General features: G+C 43.3%; 1 protein-coding gene across 1 annotated transcript; it reads left to right on the top strand.

Annotated features, from left to right (window-relative positions):
* The first annotated feature begins 2836 nt into the window (after nucleotides 1-2836).
* On the top strand, nucleotides 2837-16589 carry MYCT1 (MYC target 1). The gene is made up of 2 exons (XM_077349384.1): nucleotides 2837-2999; nucleotides 15252-16589. The coding sequence occupies exons 1-2, from the start codon at nucleotides 2948-2950 to the stop codon at nucleotides 15770-15772; spliced, it is 573 nt and encodes a 190-aa protein (XP_077205499.1). The 5' UTR covers nucleotides 2837-2947; the 3' UTR covers nucleotides 15773-16589.
* The last annotated feature ends 2262 nt before the right edge of the window (nucleotides 16590-18851 follow it).

The raw sequence follows: 18851 nt of genomic DNA, 5'->3' as shown, positions 1-18851 counted from the left end.
CGCGGACATGGGAGTCGGCCATGAAGCCTTGGTCCCGCCTGCACATCGACTTTGCGGGGCCATTCCAAGGGCACACATTCTTGGTCGTCGTGGACTCCTTCTCGAAATGGCTGGAGGTTGTTCCGGTCTCGGCCATGACGTCGGCCGTGGTCATCAGGAGCCTCCAACGCCTGTTCGCGACCCACGGGCTCCCCGACACGATAGTCTCCGACAACGGAGCCCAGTTCACGTCCACTGAATTCCGGGTGTACTTGGGGCAGCACCTGATCCGACAGGTGACCTCAGCACCATTCCATCCGTCAACTAACGGGCAGGCTGAACGGATGGTCCGGACAACCAAGGACGCGTTGTCAAAACTCCCCCAAGGAGATTGGCAGACGCGCCTCACGCAGTTCGTAGCCCGCCAGCACACCACGCCATCCTCGGCAACCGGGAAGAGCCCGGCGGAACTACTAATGGGACGGAGACTCCGAACCCTCCTGGATCGTCTACACCCCGACCATGACGAAACCCGGGAGAAGGGCCACGAGAATCCCTCCGCGCCACGCGCCTTTGCCCCAGACGATCCGGTTTACGTCCGGAACTACAGCGATGGGCCCAGTTGGATCCCTGCAACCGTCACACACGCGACGGGACCCGTGTCCTACGGGGTCCAGGGCGAGGACGGCCGGATCCTCCGGCGACACGTGGACCAGGTGCGCCGCCGGGACAACTCCGTGCATCGGGAAGGCGACACCGCCAACCCCGTCCCTGACGCTACCCCCGGCGGGAGACCACCACTCTGCAGTCCAGCGGCTGAGCCGAGGGCACCCAGCACGGAGCCCGCAATAGCCGACGCGGCGGCGGACCCTAGGAGCGCGGCAGTACGGACTGAGGTCAGTCAACCCGTGCCGTCTCCAGAGCCGCGCCGGTCGGGGCGGACCCGCGTGCCCCCCAGATACCTACAGGACTTTATTCACCACCTCCTGAGTGACTATCTAAGGGGGGAGGGGTGTTGTGTATGTGACTCAGCAGAAGGCTGAGCTTGGGGTCTGGAACAGGATCCAAGCTGCCCCGTTGAACAGCCAATGAGTTTAAACTAATCAGGCGCGGCTGAGCCAATCAAGGGTCAGCCTAGGGCGTGTCCACCTCTGCCCTGTGTATATATTCAGGGGCTTGACCAGGCAAGCCCCAGTCAACGTGGTTGATTCCATCTGAAATCACTTCTTAAATAAAAAGAGCTGTTCTGCACGACTGCGTCTCGCTTGTTCCTGTTCGAACTCACTATTTTACAGGTAGGGTGACTCCAGATCAATCCTTCTTGCTGCAGAAGGAAAATTAAAATTGCCCCAAATCCAAACGGAAATCTCATTCTGTGTAGAGGGCAGGGACTGAATCGATCTGGGGTTGGAATAAAAGCCCCATACAGTTTACACCCAAGGTAACTTACTAGCAGTAGGGCAGCTCCTTTTTTATCCAGCAAACCTCTTACACTGGCAGGAAATCAGAGGCAGAGAGCAGACCTATTATTAGGTTACCCTCTCTGAAGCCCATTATTTACTCATGAATAAACATCTCCAGGGTAAAAGCTTTTCCTAGCTGTCTGCACACAATTTGACCTGATTGGCCTTCATTGGCGAGTGTGATTTGAACTGACTGGCTTTCACTCATGAAAAAAACATTCCTAGGGCAGAGGCTTTTCATGGCTGCCCTGTGTCCCAGTGTCAGCAGAGGCCTGTTTCTGGGCCTTCCCATCCAGAAAGCATGTAGAGGCTTTATCAGGAGGTGGTTCACTCCCCCCCCCCCCATTGTCCTTGATATTGAAAGAGACCAGGAGGCCTGGGCAACTTACTGGCAGAAAGGCATGTTTTGAGGCCAATTCCTCTTCCACCCGGAAAACTTCTGAAACTGGAAGTTGGAGTCAGAGACCTGCTTCCTTATTAGCTTTTCCTGACTGAGAGCTCTCTCCTGAATGGGATTAAATTACCAGGGCTGAGGACTCTCTTGATTGGGGCTAAACTATTATGACTGAGGGATATGACTTACTCATGAGTAAAAATTCCCAGGGGTAGAGGCTTTTCCTGGCTGTCTGCACCCAATTTGTCCTGATTGGCCCTCTTTGAACTGATTGGTCTTTATTGGTGGCATATCCCACGGGAGTGCCAATCAGGTAGGGAGTGAATTGGCTGCATACAAGTTCAACTTTATAATGTTTAGTGATATTGATAAGCTTTCATGAGATGACTGGAGCATAAAGGCAGAGCCTCAGTTAATTCCACAATTAAACATACATCTGCCCATTACTCTTCCATTTGCCATATTAAAGGTGCCACTGAACTCAAACTTTGTTCTGCTGCTTCAGACCAACACAACTACCCACTTGAACAATGTTTTCTTGTAAAAACTAACTTTTGTTGTGGAAGGGTAAACAAGTCTAAAAACAAATCATACAGGAAAACCCAAATAATAGAAAATGTAAGGGCAATACCATACAATACCATATCAAAAGAAGCCAAGTACATCCAGAGCATGATTCCCTGGTACGAGCTCAGATGCTTGCTTTTGCTTTTTCAGGAATAAGGGCAGGGCCCTCTGTGCACAGAAATACTCTGGGGGGAAAGTCAGGAATCATTCTCCTTCCCTTAGTGATGAGTTGGATCCAATAACAAGCAGAACACAAGGGGATGGAGTATTGTTCTCGGTCAATTCACTGTCTAGCCGGGGAAATGACGAGGAGGAAATTGTTCCCCTGATTCAGGAACCATGTGGCAAGCCAAGATAAAGCAAAGAGTTGCTAATTTGAGTATAAAAGCAGGAAATATGACACACTAATTTCCTTTCATGCTAACAAAGCAATGTAAGGGAACGTGTAAGGGCATTTTTTTCCAAGTCACATCTCTAACCAAGCTAGAAACAAAGTGCTCTGCTGTGGATTCCCTATTTTAATACTTTTATTATTTTGAATGTTATGGCTGATAACGACACTAGCTCCAAGAGCCCATGGCCACTCAATTTCTGGAGTAAGTATTTTTAACATATTCTCAAATATATGAAAAATATTTTTTTAAAAATACTGTCTTCTCTTTGAATTCTCTTTCTCTGTTTTTCAGTTGGTTTACTGAGTAACAAAATCTCTTTCCAGAGTTATGAACTTTCACAGTCATATTTCTTAGGCATATTTTTCAAATTAACACATTTTAGTGCTGCTCTTCCATTATCACAGCTAAATTTCATTCTAGATATTCAACATTTGAACTGCAATTAGTCTGCAGTGGGAGGGGGGAATCACTGGCAATTTACCAGTTTAGTCCAGATCAACTCAAGTTTCCCAGTGGGTTTTTGTAGCTGAGGTAGATTTAAAACTAAGGCTAGCCAGCTTGGTGTAGTGATTAGGTGTGCGGACTTCTAATCTGGCAAGCCGGGTTTGATTCCCCACTCCCCCACATGCAACCAGCTGGGTGGCCTTGAGCTTGCCACAGCACTGATAAAGCTGTTCTGACCCAGCAGTAATATGAGGGCTCTCTCAGCCTCACCCACCTCACAGGGTGTCTGTTGTGGGGAGAGGAAAGGGAAGGCAACTGTAAACCACTTTGAGATTCCTTCGGGAAGAGAAAAGCTGCATATAAGAACCAACTCTTCTAGCACTGTAATTGCTTACTGCTATACTGCAGAGTCTGGGAGTTAGAAGAAGAAGAGTTGGTTCTTATATGCTGCTTTTCTCTACCCAAAGGAGTCTCAAAGTGGCTTACAGTCACCTTCCTTTTCCTCACAATGGACACCCTGTGAGGTGGGTGAGGCTGAGAGAGCCCTGATATCACCGTGCGGTTAGAACTGACTTTCTTTTCAAATGCAAGCATATCTACCTCATGGTTAAATGATCTGATTATTCCCCCACATGCAACCAGCTGGGTGACCTTGGGCTCGCCACGGCACTGATAAAACTGTTCTGACCGGGCAGTGATATCAGTGCTCTCTCAGCCTCACCCACCCCACAGGATGTCTGTTGTGGGGGGAGGAATGGGAAGGCGACTGTAAGCCACTTTGAGCCTCCTTCGGGTAGGGAAAAGCGGCATATAAGAACCAACTCTTCTTCTTCTTCTTCCAACTGATTCACTGCATGGAGCAGAAAGGGTTGCTAGGTCTAGGTTGGGAAATACATGGATATTTTCACAGTGGAGCCTGAAGAGTGCAGCTTTGGGGAGGGGAGAGACTTCAATGGGGTATAAAACCATATAATCGACCTTCTAATGTGACCATTATCTCCTCATGAACACATCTGTCCCCTGGATATCAGTTATAATCCCAGGAGATCTCTAGTTACCACCTGGAGGTTTGCAAACCTAGGCAGGGTTAAGAGCTGAGTTGGCAATATATTGTTTAGGGTGGGAAAGCTGTAGTTGCCCAAACATCAGCACACCTAAAACCATTGTTTTTTTACAGGGGTACTAGGGTACTGGTTGATCCTTCCCTTCTGCAGTCAGCTAAGTAAATAGATAGAAGTAGCACCTATTTTGGATTTGGACTACTATTTTGTCGATTTCTGACCTCCCTTCTTTAGTGGTATAGTTACACTCAAAACCCAACATTACCTTGACTGAACTACACCCAAGGGAGATGAAATAAAATTGCTTTCTTTTATGAACAAGTTATGTTCATTATGGCAACATTTGAGAATTGGTATCATAAAACATGGGAGCTTGTTTGGGGATCAAAAGTGGAAACAGCAAGCATGATTTCTATTTGGGCCATGAAGTTATATGATGGGAGAAATGTGTTTCCTATTAATAAAGGTAAAGGTAAAGGTGCAAGCACCGGGTCATATCTGACCCTTGGGGTGACGCCCTCTAGCGTTTTCATGGCAGACTCAATACGGGGTGGTTTGTCAGTGCCTTCCCCAGTCATTGCCGTTTACCCCCCAGCAAGTTGGGTACTCATTTTACCAACCTCAGAAGGATGGAAGGCTGAGTCAACCTTGAGCCAGCTGCTGGGACTGCACTCCCAGCCTCATGGGCAGAGCTTCAGACTGCCTGTCTGCTGCCTTACCACCCTGCACCACAAGAGGCTCAGCTTTTTCTGCTTGTTACAGCAGAGCATGCTGTTATTGCATCCACAATCTGCCACTATTCACTTCATTGCAAAAATTACATGCAGCCATATAAATTATGTGATTTTTGCAGCAGTAGCCTCCACAGAGCATTTGAGGGCATGCTTTATTCCACATGTTTTTCCCCACATGCCACAATCATGAGCAGAAAGGGGTCTTCATTAATCTGGGAAGCATAAAAGTCCCATTGGGTATTTCAGTTTTTGAGTTATGCCCAATGTACATGTGAACATGAAGGCTGGCCAATAAGCTACCCATATGACAAATGCAGTAGTTCAGAGTAAACATGCCCGATGATGTGTGATCTTTGGAATATATAGAGCATCTTTATTATGTAAGTTTCATTTAGTGGGGCAGGGAGTGGTCTGCAAGAAATCTGGGTTGCATAGGGAGCATACAAGGCCATTTTCTAAATATGCGTTACCATTATACACCTTAAAAGTTCTATCCATGAAATCATAAAGATTGTTTTAAGTGTATGAAACTTGTTTCCTAGTGTTTATTTTAATCTATGGCAACTAAAGCTATGACAAGTTATTCAGGATCAGACTTTTATATACACAAACAGCATAATGAAATGAGGATCTGTCAATGGCATGAATAGAACTGGGTAGGTAGAGGAGGAAACATTACTATTAACCATCTGATAGACTTCCTCACTTAATAGTCTGATTCAGCACGCGTGCCCATACTTGTATACAAACACAAGCAGGCAACACACACAAAGCTCAACTCAGCTACAGAAAGTCCTGTTCATGTGTGTGAAGTTTTTATTTGACCCTACAGGTGGAGTACTGTTTCTTTTAACATATGTGCTGTCAGATGGATACTTGGTTGTTTGAGCTTGGGAAACAAAGGCAGAGTTTTAGGTGTTTTAACATATATGCTTGTATTTTAGTGGGTGGGGGTTGTATTCTCTGAGGACCTTCGGCCAAGGACAATAAAATTTTACTACTACTAATACTAGACAATAATATAAATATTTGTCACTATATTACAAATGTGACAATAAACCAGAAAATAAATTTGAAAGTATGTTTGCTCAAAATTTCACTGAATAGTTATGGGCCTTTATAAAAGAAAAACATACACTGTATTTACCCTTCAATACAATTAGAATTCAAGACCATACATACAGGCATCTAAGCTGGATTCGTGTCTCTGGGAGGCCCTCACACAAGGATGAAGGTAGCAGTCTTCCCACACAGTTGTATATTAACAACTGCTGTGCAAAGGCACACTACCACTTAAAATGGAAGCTTCATTTGGCTGTCATGACTTGTAGGGTCATTGACTGACCTATCTATGAATTTGCCAAAAAATGGAAGAAATGGAATAGCAGAGTTTCTACTCAGAATAAAGTGATGCCCACTGGGAAGAAAGTTGCTACAAATTTTACCTGTTGTGGAATCTAAAATAAATTTGGAGGTACCACTTGGTACCAAAGAGAGCCAGTTTGGTGTAGTGGTTAGGAGTGCAAACCCCAATTTGAATTGTGATTGAACTAACATTGCCACATTGGCACTGGATTGTGCTGGGCACTATTACATTGCTCTAGTTTTGCTAAGTTTCTAACCCCCTCACGCCTTGCTTGGAATGTGATTCTATGCTAGACACCAGTCCTGTTGATCTGACATTACCACAATGGTTATAGTCCTGCTGGACACTACTGCATTTTACTGTTTCTACTGGGTTTGCAGAAGTGCCCCACACCTCAGTTTCTACTGCAAAGATTATCTGGTTTGATCTTAGTCCTGTTGGGTTTTCAGTGCCACAATGGCACTAGTTGTGCTGGGCTTGCAAAAATCCTCCTTAATTTCAGTTTCTATTGCAGATATACTCTGTTCTGCTGGACTTCTATTGCCCTTGAGGTTTTTTCCTTCATTGAAATCAATGGAGGATAGGGCACCTTATTTGGGAGGCTGGAACTCACACCCCATATATCCAGTCCTCACCAAACTTGTAGGGCAAGTAAAGGACAGTTAGATAGAGTACTCTAGTGAATTTGGTGTCCATAGCTTGCACAGGATCCATTATATATACTCCTGGACTTCCTGAACCTCAAAATGACTACTTGTCAGCTGTCATTTCCCCAGAAAGCACTGAACCGGTCTGTTGGTTCTTAAATGTTCATGCCAAAGAACATGAGCTGTACTTCATGTTTCTGTTTTGTGATCATTCCTAATATCTACCTTAAGAGCCAGTTTGGTGTAGTGGTTAGGAGTGTGGACTTCTAATCTGTCATGCCGGGTTCGATTCTGCGCTCCCCCACATGCAACCAGCTGGGTGACCTTGGGCTCGCCACGGCACTGATAAAACTGTTCTGACCAAGCAGTAATATCAGGGCTCTCTCAGCCTCACCCACCTCACAGGGTGTCTGTTGTGGGGAGAGGAAAGGGAAGGCGACTGTAAGCCGCTTTGAGACTTCTTTGGGTAGAGAAAAACAGCATATAATAACCTTCTACCTTTAGGCTGATCCTGCATTGAGCAGGGGGTTGGACTAGATGGCCTATACGGCCCCTTTCAACTCTATGATTCTGTGATTCTATAAGGAACTTTTGAGGGTTATGTGAGTTTTTGGAAGACTAGCCAAGATTTCTCTTAACTGATTCACACTTACCTATCTAAAACTGATTTAAAATTAATTTTTGCATTACTATTTAGGCCATCAGACAAAGAAATACCAAAAAAATACCAAAACTCAAGGCACCTGTAAAGTCTCTGCCTCAGACCCATCCATTAAATGGAGTCTTTGCAAAAATACAAACAAACCATTTCAAGTCTTCCCTGAGCTCCCCTCCCCTTTTTGCAAAGAAGGTACACTACAACTAATCCAGCGATTTAAATTAAATTCTGACAATTAAAATAAAATCTAGTCGAGATTGAGAATAAGGTTCTTTTTCAGCCATCCCTCACAGATCTTTGTGCAGCAAATTTCCTGTCAACTAGAAATTTGACCCCCCCTGCCCCCATTTGCTAGGAATATCTTTACCTCCCTCACTGTTATATAGCTGGTAAAGAGCTCTGACCTGGATGATGTAGGCTATCCTGACCTTGTCAGAACGTGGAACCTAAGCAGGGTTGGTCCCCACTAGTATTTGGATGGGAGATCTCCAAAGCAGTTCAGGGTCATGATGATGAAGCAGGTAATGACAAACAACCTCTGAACACCTCTTGACTTGAAACCTGACAGAGTTGCCCTAAATTTGCACTTTACACATGCATATACACACAAAGCAGGTAAAGACACAATCTTGCACTGAATAAACTGGAATAATCATGAGTTTAGCTGACTTCTTGTATCATAAAACTCACAATGATCTATAAAGAAAAGTTAAGTAATATGTATTAAGACAGCTATCCAAAATCATCTAATATTGGGCAAGTTTCTCACAGCTGTTCTGCACATCAGACTGGACTTTAAAAAGAGGCGCTTCAGACCCTGATCTTAAGCTAAAATTTTGTAAATATTTGAGACGAAAGGTTGGCAGCTTTTTTGATTGACCTACATCCTCTTTAACAACATTTATTTATTTAAAGTATTTTAAGTTGCCTTTCCCCCAACAATGGAAGCCAGTAATGTTTTTAAAGTACCCTATATACTCATGTATAAGCCTAGTTTTTCACCACCTTTTTCACACTGAAAAAGCTTTCCTTGGCTTATATGCGGGTATATACGGTAATTGAAATAAAAGCCTGCTATAGCCAACCAACCGTTGCATTGCCTTTTGCAAATGTGTACTGCAACCTGAGCTTGCTCTGGCAGCTTGTAGGACATCAACGGTTTGACTGAGGGACTCTGATCTTTTTTCCTTCACTTCTTCCTCTTCTTAATCACTTCTTCCCAACTATTCTTTTGGTTTCTGTGGGTGGGGTTAGGTGGGTTTTGGGGGTGCTTTGGGATTTACTGTTTCTTTCTCCTAGAGTTTCTTCTTTTAACTGAGGGGCAACATGGTTTGCCTTTTCTTCTTGGGGATGTGTTTCTTTTAAAAGTTGAATTTTACAGTTCTTTCTTTCAGTGTTTTGTTCTGGGGGCACTGCAGTTGTAGTTAGAGTTGTCCATTCTCCCAGCTTGGTAGCTGTTGTACTTGTAACAGGTTGCCAACTTCGGGTACTGCTGGCTTGGGGGGCACTGTTTGGTTCTCCTGCCAGAGTTGTTCTCACAGAGCAGTTCTGTCAGAGTTCTCTCAGGGTGTCTGGCATCAAGAGAGGAAGGGAAGGCAATTGTAAGCTGCTTTGAGACTCCTTTGGTTAGTGAAAAGTGGAGTACAAAAACCAGCAGCTATTCATTCTCTTGACTTTTCTGTCTTTGTTGGGTGGGGGAGGCTGGATGGGAGAGACTATGATGATGGAGCATTTCCCACCCTCGGCTTATATGTTAGTCAATATCTTTGCCCAGATTTTGTGGTAAAGTTAGGTGCTTTGGCTTATATGCGGGTCGGCTTATACTATATACGGGTATACAGCATAAAAAAAGTTGAAAACAATTTAACAACATATGAACAATTACAACGCATAAACAATTAAACAAACACAAAAACAGGAGCTAGAAGGGACAGATAACTCTTCCTAATAAGGGAATTCTCAAGGATTTTTCCTGGGCTGGCAACCATCTAGGCTTCAATAGTAAGGGCGCTGGGGGAAAAAGTCCCTGCAGATGGCTACAGTGATTAGATGGGTGTACATGTGAGTAGGCAAAGTTAAGATACATTAGTCCCAAGCTATATAGGGCTTTAAGGTCAATACGTTAAATTAGGGGGGAAGAAGCTGACTTGTAGCCACTGAAGAGAGAACAGGGCAAGAGTGATATGATCCCTCTGTATGATCTACTTCCATCAGCATTCTATACTAATTGCAGCTTTCAGACACTCTTCAAGGGCAGTCCTACCCAGAGGGCTTTAACACAGATGTATCACAATGATAGTCCAGGAAAGTTTTCAGGAGGTCACCAGCTAAAGCTGGTGAGAGGTACTTTTGTCACCTGCCCACTCAACAGGAAGCCTGAGTCCAGCAGCACCCCAAGCTATGAAGTTGATACTGTAGAAGGAGTGTAACTCCTCCTAGAAGCTCTACAGCATTAGCTGATGGTCTTTGTTTTATTTATGTTCATATTTGTTGACCAGCACTCCTGGACCCTGCCAGCTCATGGCAGTTTACAATAAAATTTTAAAACCCACATAAAATATATACCACAACATTTAAAAAAAAACAGTCTATAGACCTCCCCCTCCTGCCCATCCCTGTAATAGCAGCCACCACCACGGCCAGGGGAGGGTATCTTCTGGCAATGTCATGCCCATGGGGCCAATACTGGGAGGGATCTGATCTTCTTAGCCTGGCCTCAACCAGATCTCTGGAAGAAGAGCTCCATCTTACAGACTCTGTGTAACTGTGATAGCTCCATCAGGCCCTCAGCTCTTCTGGGAGCTCATTCTACCAGACTGGGGCCAGGACTGAAAAGGCTCTGGCCCTGGTTGAGGCCAGGCGTACCTCTCGGGGACTGGGGACAAGGGACAACCAACCGATTCAAACCCGCAGTGTTGGGAGGTATCAAAATGTTAGGAAATTTGGAGCCAACAAGCTTCCTCTGACAGAGATAGCAGTCTCCAAATGGGTATTCCCTGCAGGAACAAAGGTGATGTCTCCCAGATTTGTTTGAGGCACTTTCAATTCCGGGGAAGTGGGGAAGAGATGGAAGAGGGAGGTGGGCATCTGAAAACAAGTCACTGGGCAATACAAGAAATAGTAACAAGAGTTCAAATACAGAATTGTTGTCATCTTTATCATAATACTATTTATAAAGGAATCCAGGACTGGCAGTAATTTGTGCTTAAAACATCAGAATTATTATCTGCTGGAAATCTTGATTCACATAAGGCAGGAAATGGAAATTATGATGTAATCCCCACCATGCACAGCTTTTCTTCTCAGACATATCTCTCCCCCGCCCCCATGCTCTCTCTGTCTTCATCAATCACAAAGCCATGCCTAAGACAGGGTGATCTGCAAAGACTGTGTTGATCCAATTTCTAATGAATTGTGCAAATGTTATTGCGTGATATTTTGTTAATTGCTGCTTCTGTTGAATTTCCTTCCTACCAAGGAACACCTGAAGCCACTTGGCTCCACATCAGGCATTGTGCTTGTCAATGATCGTGTTAAGTGGTGGCTGCCCAACAACTGCAGGAAACTGGAACATCCACCTAATTAAATTATAAATCAGAGTGCAGGGTCATAAATCAGTCTGTTGAAATACGGCACCATTTTGTTAAGAGAGATAATTAGCCCTTGATGATGTAATTGTACTTTCTTTCCTGGCTAATTGTCTTCTGGCACTGTAAAATTATTATATGTTATAGTGCATGTCAATGTCGTATTGTTTATGAAAATTCAGCTGCATACACGACTTCTCTATCTTTCCTCAGTACTAGAATGACTTCTCATAAAATACTTCTTGACATATACAGATGCACCCAGCATCAAATCATTCTTTTGAAACCATTCAGAAGTTTTCAGTAATATGTTGTAAGGAAGTATCGTTCCATACAAGGCAATTTCAGACCTTGGGGAATCTGGTGAATAACACCAGAGCCCATTCCGCACAAGGATCAATGTGGCAAATTGCTTCCAGAAAGAAATAACGGAATTTAAAATAGTGCTATCCGGCGTTATGCATACCTGCCTTTGTAGTGGAATCCAGTAGCATTTCAATCGTTTCCCACAGGTTTCCGGTCTTGTCAAAAATTGCTAGAAAGGAAGCAATTTTTTCCGTGCTTTGTCCCGCCCCTGGCTGTCAATCAAACGAGCAGCCAATGGGCGGCCATTATCATGCTCCCGAAAAGCCCCTTTCCCTTTAAGCACCGTTTTTTTAAAAAAAAAGAAAAACACGTTGCGATGAATATGCCTTGATTCCTTGATTCCTTGCTTCCTCCTAATGTAGAGACCCATCTAGCTGGCAACTGGCATGTGAGCTGCCGATTCATTGTTGCCACGCTCCCCTGAGTGAAAAAAAAATCCCCCCCCCCCCCCGTGCACGGGCACAATTTTCGGCTGAAAATAAAGGGAACTTGCAAACGGGACTGTGTTGTGCTTGGGGACTTAGGAGAACTTTAAAGCACTTCTGTGTAGGGACTGTAGCCGGAGAAGCCTCGCTGGGTGAATGAAGGCTCGCCGGTTCGTTGCTTTCTGCTCGCTCCAAGAAAAAAAAATGGCGATTGCTTCGCTGGAAGTTCAGAGGAGAGAGCCAGGGGGAGGGACTTTGCTGAAACCACAACAATGGTAACGCACAGAACTTTTTTGAAACTGTTGCAGATTCTTTGCAAGAGTGTAGCGCTTTCCAGAGGGTGAATCCACTTTTGGGGATTTCCTTGGAAGCACTACAACGAAGCGCCTTTCACAGGTATGTTTCAGGAGTGTGGCAGATTGTGTGCGACGTCGTGCATAACTGCAAATTAGTAGCGTTTGCAATTTGCCACACCCCTGCTACATTTAACTTGTGTGGAATGGGCCCAGGTGTTCTATGATGAAAAAAAAGTAGGATATAAATGCAGTAGGTACTATCTATGGCTACTAGGGTTACTGCTGGAATACTGGAATCCACAGGTGAAGCTTCCATGGAGTGTTAATTTTAATGTTTGGACATCTAGTTGTTGTTAATGGCTCAGGACTGAAAGTGGTAATAAAAGCTGGTATACTAGCTGATGCCAAATACACATTTTTAACAGAAAAAGAGAACCTGTCCCAGGCTATCACAATCAGTTAACAATATATTTATACAATCTCTATTTTAATGATAAATGAAACAACTGGTAATAAAAGCTGGTATGCCAGCTGATGCCAAATACACATTTTTAGCAAGCACTGAGCATAGTGATTTGCAAGTATGCTGTGAAAATTATTGGGGGTGGGGAGAAGGTGGCATAGTGTAGCCCAATCTCATGAGATCTTGGCAGCTAAGCAGAATCAGTATTTGGATAGAAGACTCTTCAGAGGAAGGCCATGACAGCTTCTCAATTGCCTTCAAAGTCCCTTGTTTAGGTCCCCATAAGTTGTTTGCAACTTGACAGTACTCTCATAAGTTCTAGGGCAGACAATACCCATAACTACTTTGTAGCAGTGCAATAAACCAGCTAATGCTTTCTCAAGAAATCCAGATACATATACATGCAAGACTAGATATAGAATCAGAATTGCTTGGGAAAGAAATAAGTAGGAGATACAAATTAATTAAGCAAGTAAGGATTAAGCAAATAAGTGAAGAAACAATTTCTTCATGAAATATCTAGCTCAGTGTGAACATTTTCTGTAACTCTTGCCCATGAAGTGAATTGGTAGGTAGAACTGGAAGGTTCAGCATTCTCTTTAATTTGTTGAATTTTCTGTGAAACCCTCCTGTTCCCATTTCAGTGGATGTTTTTAAAGCTGTGATATCTCAATGGACTTATTTATCCATGTATACTTACATCCTTAAATGTTATCAATACAAAAACCCCTTTCACAGCCCTTGAAATTGTAGTGGGGGCAGACCAGGGGGGAGGGAGGGAAATGGGAAAAATTGCTTCAAATGTCATTCTTGTTGCAGCTGCAGTGAGGATCCTAGGTGATACATTTTAATCCATTAAACATGATGCAGTGATACATTTTAATCCATTAATGTTTACTATAAAATCCATTTGATATTGGCAACTTTGACTCTGCCCACTACTCACTGGATTTTATGCGATCATTGCATTATAGAATCATAGAATCATAAGTTGGAAGGAGCCATACAGGCCATCTAGTCCAACCCCCTGCTCAACGCAGGATTAGCCCTAAGCATCCTAAAGCATCCAAGAAAAGTGTGTATCCAACCTTTGCTTGAAGACTGCCAGTGAGGGGGAGCTCACCACCTCCTTAGGCAGCCTATTCCACTAATTCACTGCCCAGCTTGGACCACCAAAGGTTTCACATGTCCTTACATGACTGGAAATGTGGGGGAAATAGCCCTTACACTAGCCACTTGCACTAAGTTCAGCACTCCATTTCTCAGATTGCTCCCTGTTTGTTCCAGGTATTGTGCAAGCAGCCTTAAGGCGCTATAAGACTCAGGCTAGAAAGCACAAAGTATTGCACAAGGTCTTGACCAGCTATACTGTTTGCTCATCTCTGTATCCAAAGTCTAATTTCTGAGAAGTTTGGGGGAGTGGTCAGTAATGAGACAGAAATGATGCTTTGACATTTTTAATTTCAAACTTTTTGTTCATTCCCATCCTATTTAGAATCATAGAATCATAGAAACATAGAGTTGGAAGGGGCAACAAAGGCCATCTAGTCCAACCCCCTGCTCAATGCAGGATCAGCTCAAAGCATCCTAAAGCATCCAAGAAAAGTGTGCATCCAACCTTTGTTTGAAGACTCCCAGTGAGGGGGAGCTCACCACCTCCTTAGGCAGCCTATTCCACTGCTGAACTACTCTGACTGTGAATTTTTTCCCCCTGATATCTAGCCTATATCATTGTACTTGAAGTTTAAACCCATTACTGTGCATCCTTTCCTCTGCAGCCAACGGTAACAGCATCCTGCCCTCTTCTAAGTGACAACCTTTCAAATACTTAAAGAGGGCTATCATGTCCCCTCTCAACCTCCTTTTCTCCAGGCTGAACATTCCCAAGTCCCTCAACCTATCTTCATAGGGCTTGGTCCCTTGGCCCCAGATCATCCTCGTCGCTCTCCTCTGTACCCTTTCAATTTTATCTACGTCCTTCTTGAAGTGAGGCCTCCAGAACTGCACACAGTACTCCATTATAGCAACCATTTGACTCTCGGCTTGTCTCATCCACACAGGAAAATCCAGGTGCAGTTGACCATAACATCCAAGGATATGTGGATATATCCATTGTAGTTTGATAGTGAGAATGAAACATATGCCACTTAGCAAACAAACACTCTTCAATACTGTATTTTAAAAATAAGAATTCCCAGTACACTAAAAATAACAAAGAAAAACACACTTCAAGCAGTGCACTGTGATAAACACTACTTTGAGGGCAATCTAAAAATGAAGATTTCAGCTTCAATGCATAACTGTAAAATGTGAGTTCGATTGCAGAAAAAATTGTATCCTTGGTGTTTGGGCAGAGGTATCATTTGGAATATAATAACTAACCACACTGTCCTTTTTCACTTTCAGATGAAATAATAGCAGCATTTACAGTTTCTATGGCCATTGGACTAATAATTGGAGGCACAATCTGGATTTTATTGACTTGCCTATCTAGTCGCAGAGCTAGTGCACAGATTTCCCAGTGGAGTACCTCATCCTCTAGCTGGCGTTCCAGAGCTTCTCATGCTAGCAGACCTGGGTTTTATCGCAACAGCAGTTGTGAACGACGCAGCAACCTCAGTTTGGCCAGCCTGACCTTCCAAAGGCAAGCTTCCTTAGACCAGGCCAACTCCTTTCCAAGAAAATCAAGTTTCCGGGCTTCCACATTTCATCCTTTTCTTCAGTCCCCTCCACTTCCTGTAGAAACTGATAGTCAGCTGATTACACTGGTACCCACCAGTACCACCACAACTCTGACTGGGAGCACCAACAGCAGCATAAGTCATCCTGAATTCCACTGGTCCAATAACAGTCTTCGTGTCTGTCATTCAACACAAACACCACCTCCTGCCTATGACAACATCATAAAGGCTTTTCCAGATTCTTGAGCTGGATTTTCAATATCCTAAATATGTGAGAAATAATATCAGCTCTATGGTTTTCTGTGGTCTCTGAGATATTGTTGAAATTTCTGATTGCAGAAAGAACATACCGAATGAGACATAAATGACATTGACTTGATAGAGGGATGCACTGATAGTGTTACGCTTCCAAGACCATTCCTCTTTTCTTGCAAAGGGAGCATATTGTCTTCACTACATCCTGTTAGTATGGCCTTTAGTTTAGATTATGCAAATGTCCTGCAGTTTTATCAACCTGTATATTTGGAAAAACAAACCAAAGAACACTTAAGGTTTATAGAACTCCTATAAACTGTGAAGATAATGTTCTTTTTGTAACAATTTTTTTTTCCGCCAGGGGTTTTGCTTTCCAAATGTTTTCCTCCTATCATTTGTTTGTCATGGACAACAATCATGGATCTATAAGATCTTCAGGAATTCTTCAGCAAATGAGTTGTAAAATAATTACATATTGCTATTATCATTTGCAAGGACTAGGATCTTTGACTTAACATTTTTTTAGGAATTCAAAGTGCATTTATACTGATTCCACAGTTATGATTTGCCAGCGTGTTTTCAACACATTGGATTCTATATGTTTGACTCCGAATTTGTGCCTGGCACTCTGTGTCTGTAGATTTCCCCTGTCACTGGTCAGGAGTTGAATTGTGGCATGTGTGTTGTATTATTGTCCCAAGAATGGACGGTTCAGCTCCCATCATGTTCCCCCTTCCCCTTTTTTGGTCTGAGCATGCACAATAATCCACTTACACCATAATACAATAAAACATGTTTTTAAATCTTATCCCCCATCCCTTGATTCCCATGGCACTCAAATCACCCAAGCAAGGGGGGGGGAGGTTCTTCTGTTGATATGCACTCAACTTCCAGGCATGCATGAAGAAAAAACAGCCATTACATAAATGTTTATGTGCACAAAAGTTACAAAGTGCCTCAACGCACCTAAAATCATGGAAGTAAAGTGCATTTAGATGCTGGGGGGATGGGGGAGGGAATGGAAGGAGTGTGGAATCCTCAATTTTTACTTAAGGTTAACTTTCTGGAGTGTTCTCAGAAACTATTGTTCTTGCAAATTTGCATCGTAATGCGATCATATGCAAAAAAATTTAAATATGGAGGGGAGATAGGGAGAGGGGAGGAGAAGCTGATAGACTGAGTTGATACGTATCTATGACAATATAACTTAAGGTGGGAATGGAGGAGGAAGCAGACTCGAGTCCTGAGCTTTCTCATTGGATTATTGTAAATTGCCTTCCAAGGGAAAGGGGAGACATTGTGGTTTCTGAGGATTCTCAAACCATACAGCAAACAGGGTTTGAATTTAGATCTGCTCCCTAAGAGCCTGGTTTTTGTGTAAAAGGTTTGATATTCCCCAGGACTTTAGGAAGGCTGTTACAACATTTTTCAGGACTGTGGAAATGGTCTTAGATAAATGTTTTATAAAGGCAACACCCAATCTGTTCCTGAGTGCCAGTGCAGGCTCAATCTTTGGGAGGCCTCAAGGTATCCTCAGTGGGACCCCAAACCTAAAAGAAATGAGGCATATCGACTGCCTCTCACATTCCCTAATGACACTAAGCCATAGCCTGATTTTTATTTATGAATGACAGAAATTTTAAATTAAAGTGGCAAACAACGCACACTAAACCATGCAGGTTTTTCTTTGAACAGCAGCAGCTACAGCAGCAGCAACAACAAACTGGACATGCTTTTTTCCTTTAAAGATTTCAGACTTATTCACAAGGAATGTAACATAAACCGCAACACTTTCTATAGCTACAAAACTTTTAATCAAAACCTCCTGGGGTAATTTTAAGATGCCAGGCTACTACTTAACCGTCAATTGCCGTGAATATATTGCATGCTTATTAAAATTAACTATACAGAATATGTCAATTATTTAAATTGTAGAAATTCAACCAATAAAGAAAATAACAATCAGAACAGACATGATTAAAAAGGTGCCATATGGAGGATGGAGCAGAATTGTTCTCTCTTTCCCCAGAGGGATAGACCAGAACGAATGGGATGAAATTAACTCAAAAGAAATTCCGTATAAACATCAGGAAGAAGTTCCTGACAGTTAGAGCGATTTCTCAGCGGAACAGGCTTCCTCGGGAGGTGGTGGGTTCTCCATCTTTGGAAATTTTTAAATAGAGGCTAGATAGCCATTTGACAGAGAGGCTGATTTTGTGAAGGTTCAAGGGCTGATTTTGTGAAGGTTCAAGGCAGCGGCGACGTCCCTCAGCAAAAGATTACCCCCCCTGGGCCTCAGTAAAATTGTTAAGCGTTGACCGGTCCCCCATGATAAAAAGGTTGGGGACCACTGGTTTAAATGACTCTGAGTCATTTAAACCAAACAGCTGAATATCAGAGAGCTCCCAGCTGCCCAGCTGTTTCTTCACACACTGTCACCAACCCCCACAAATTGTACCAAAATTTGTGATAGTTCATCTGGGGTTTCCAGTCATGAACCCTGATTTGCAAACCCTGAGCAGGCCAAAATTCATGATGAACTTTGGTTTGCCAGCTGGTTTATGTCCATCCCTACCCATGACAAAATCTATGTCCATCTATATTCATGGTGAGGCCCCAGTTGCATTCTTATTGTGCTGACCATTTTAAAAATTGCATTTCCAAATTATTAAGTGTTCCTAAGAGTGTGGAACTTTTGAATTGGAAATGGGTTGATATCCATTCTTGTTTTCATAAAGAGGTTCACTGGTCTTTTGCATTCTCTCTAATCCCTTTTAAAGTGATTTGTTGTTTAAACCATTTTTGAAGGTTGCTGTTCTGTGATTTTTAAAAATGCTGGTACCCGGGCAGGGACAGGGACTGAGCATCATGCAGGAAAGGGAACATGGCCACACAGGAGGAAAAAGAAAATACACTGTCGCAATTATGTCCAACTGCCACTTACCTAACCTCTCACCTCAGCCAAACATTTGGAAGAAAGAAGGAAGAACATACCCTGTAAAATAAGTATGCGTACTCATAATTATTCTCATCTGCAAAATAGTGCATTTCTCACGTCTGTGTGAGAAGG

Source organism: Paroedura picta, chromosome 1, assembly GCF_049243985.1.
Source record: "Paroedura picta isolate Pp20150507F chromosome 1, Ppicta_v3.0, whole genome shotgun sequence".
Taxonomy (NCBI): domain Eukaryota; kingdom Metazoa; phylum Chordata; class Lepidosauria; order Squamata; family Gekkonidae; genus Paroedura; species Paroedura picta.
The sequence above is the reverse complement of the archived record's forward strand: the minus strand, read 5'-3'. Positions and strand labels throughout refer to the sequence as shown.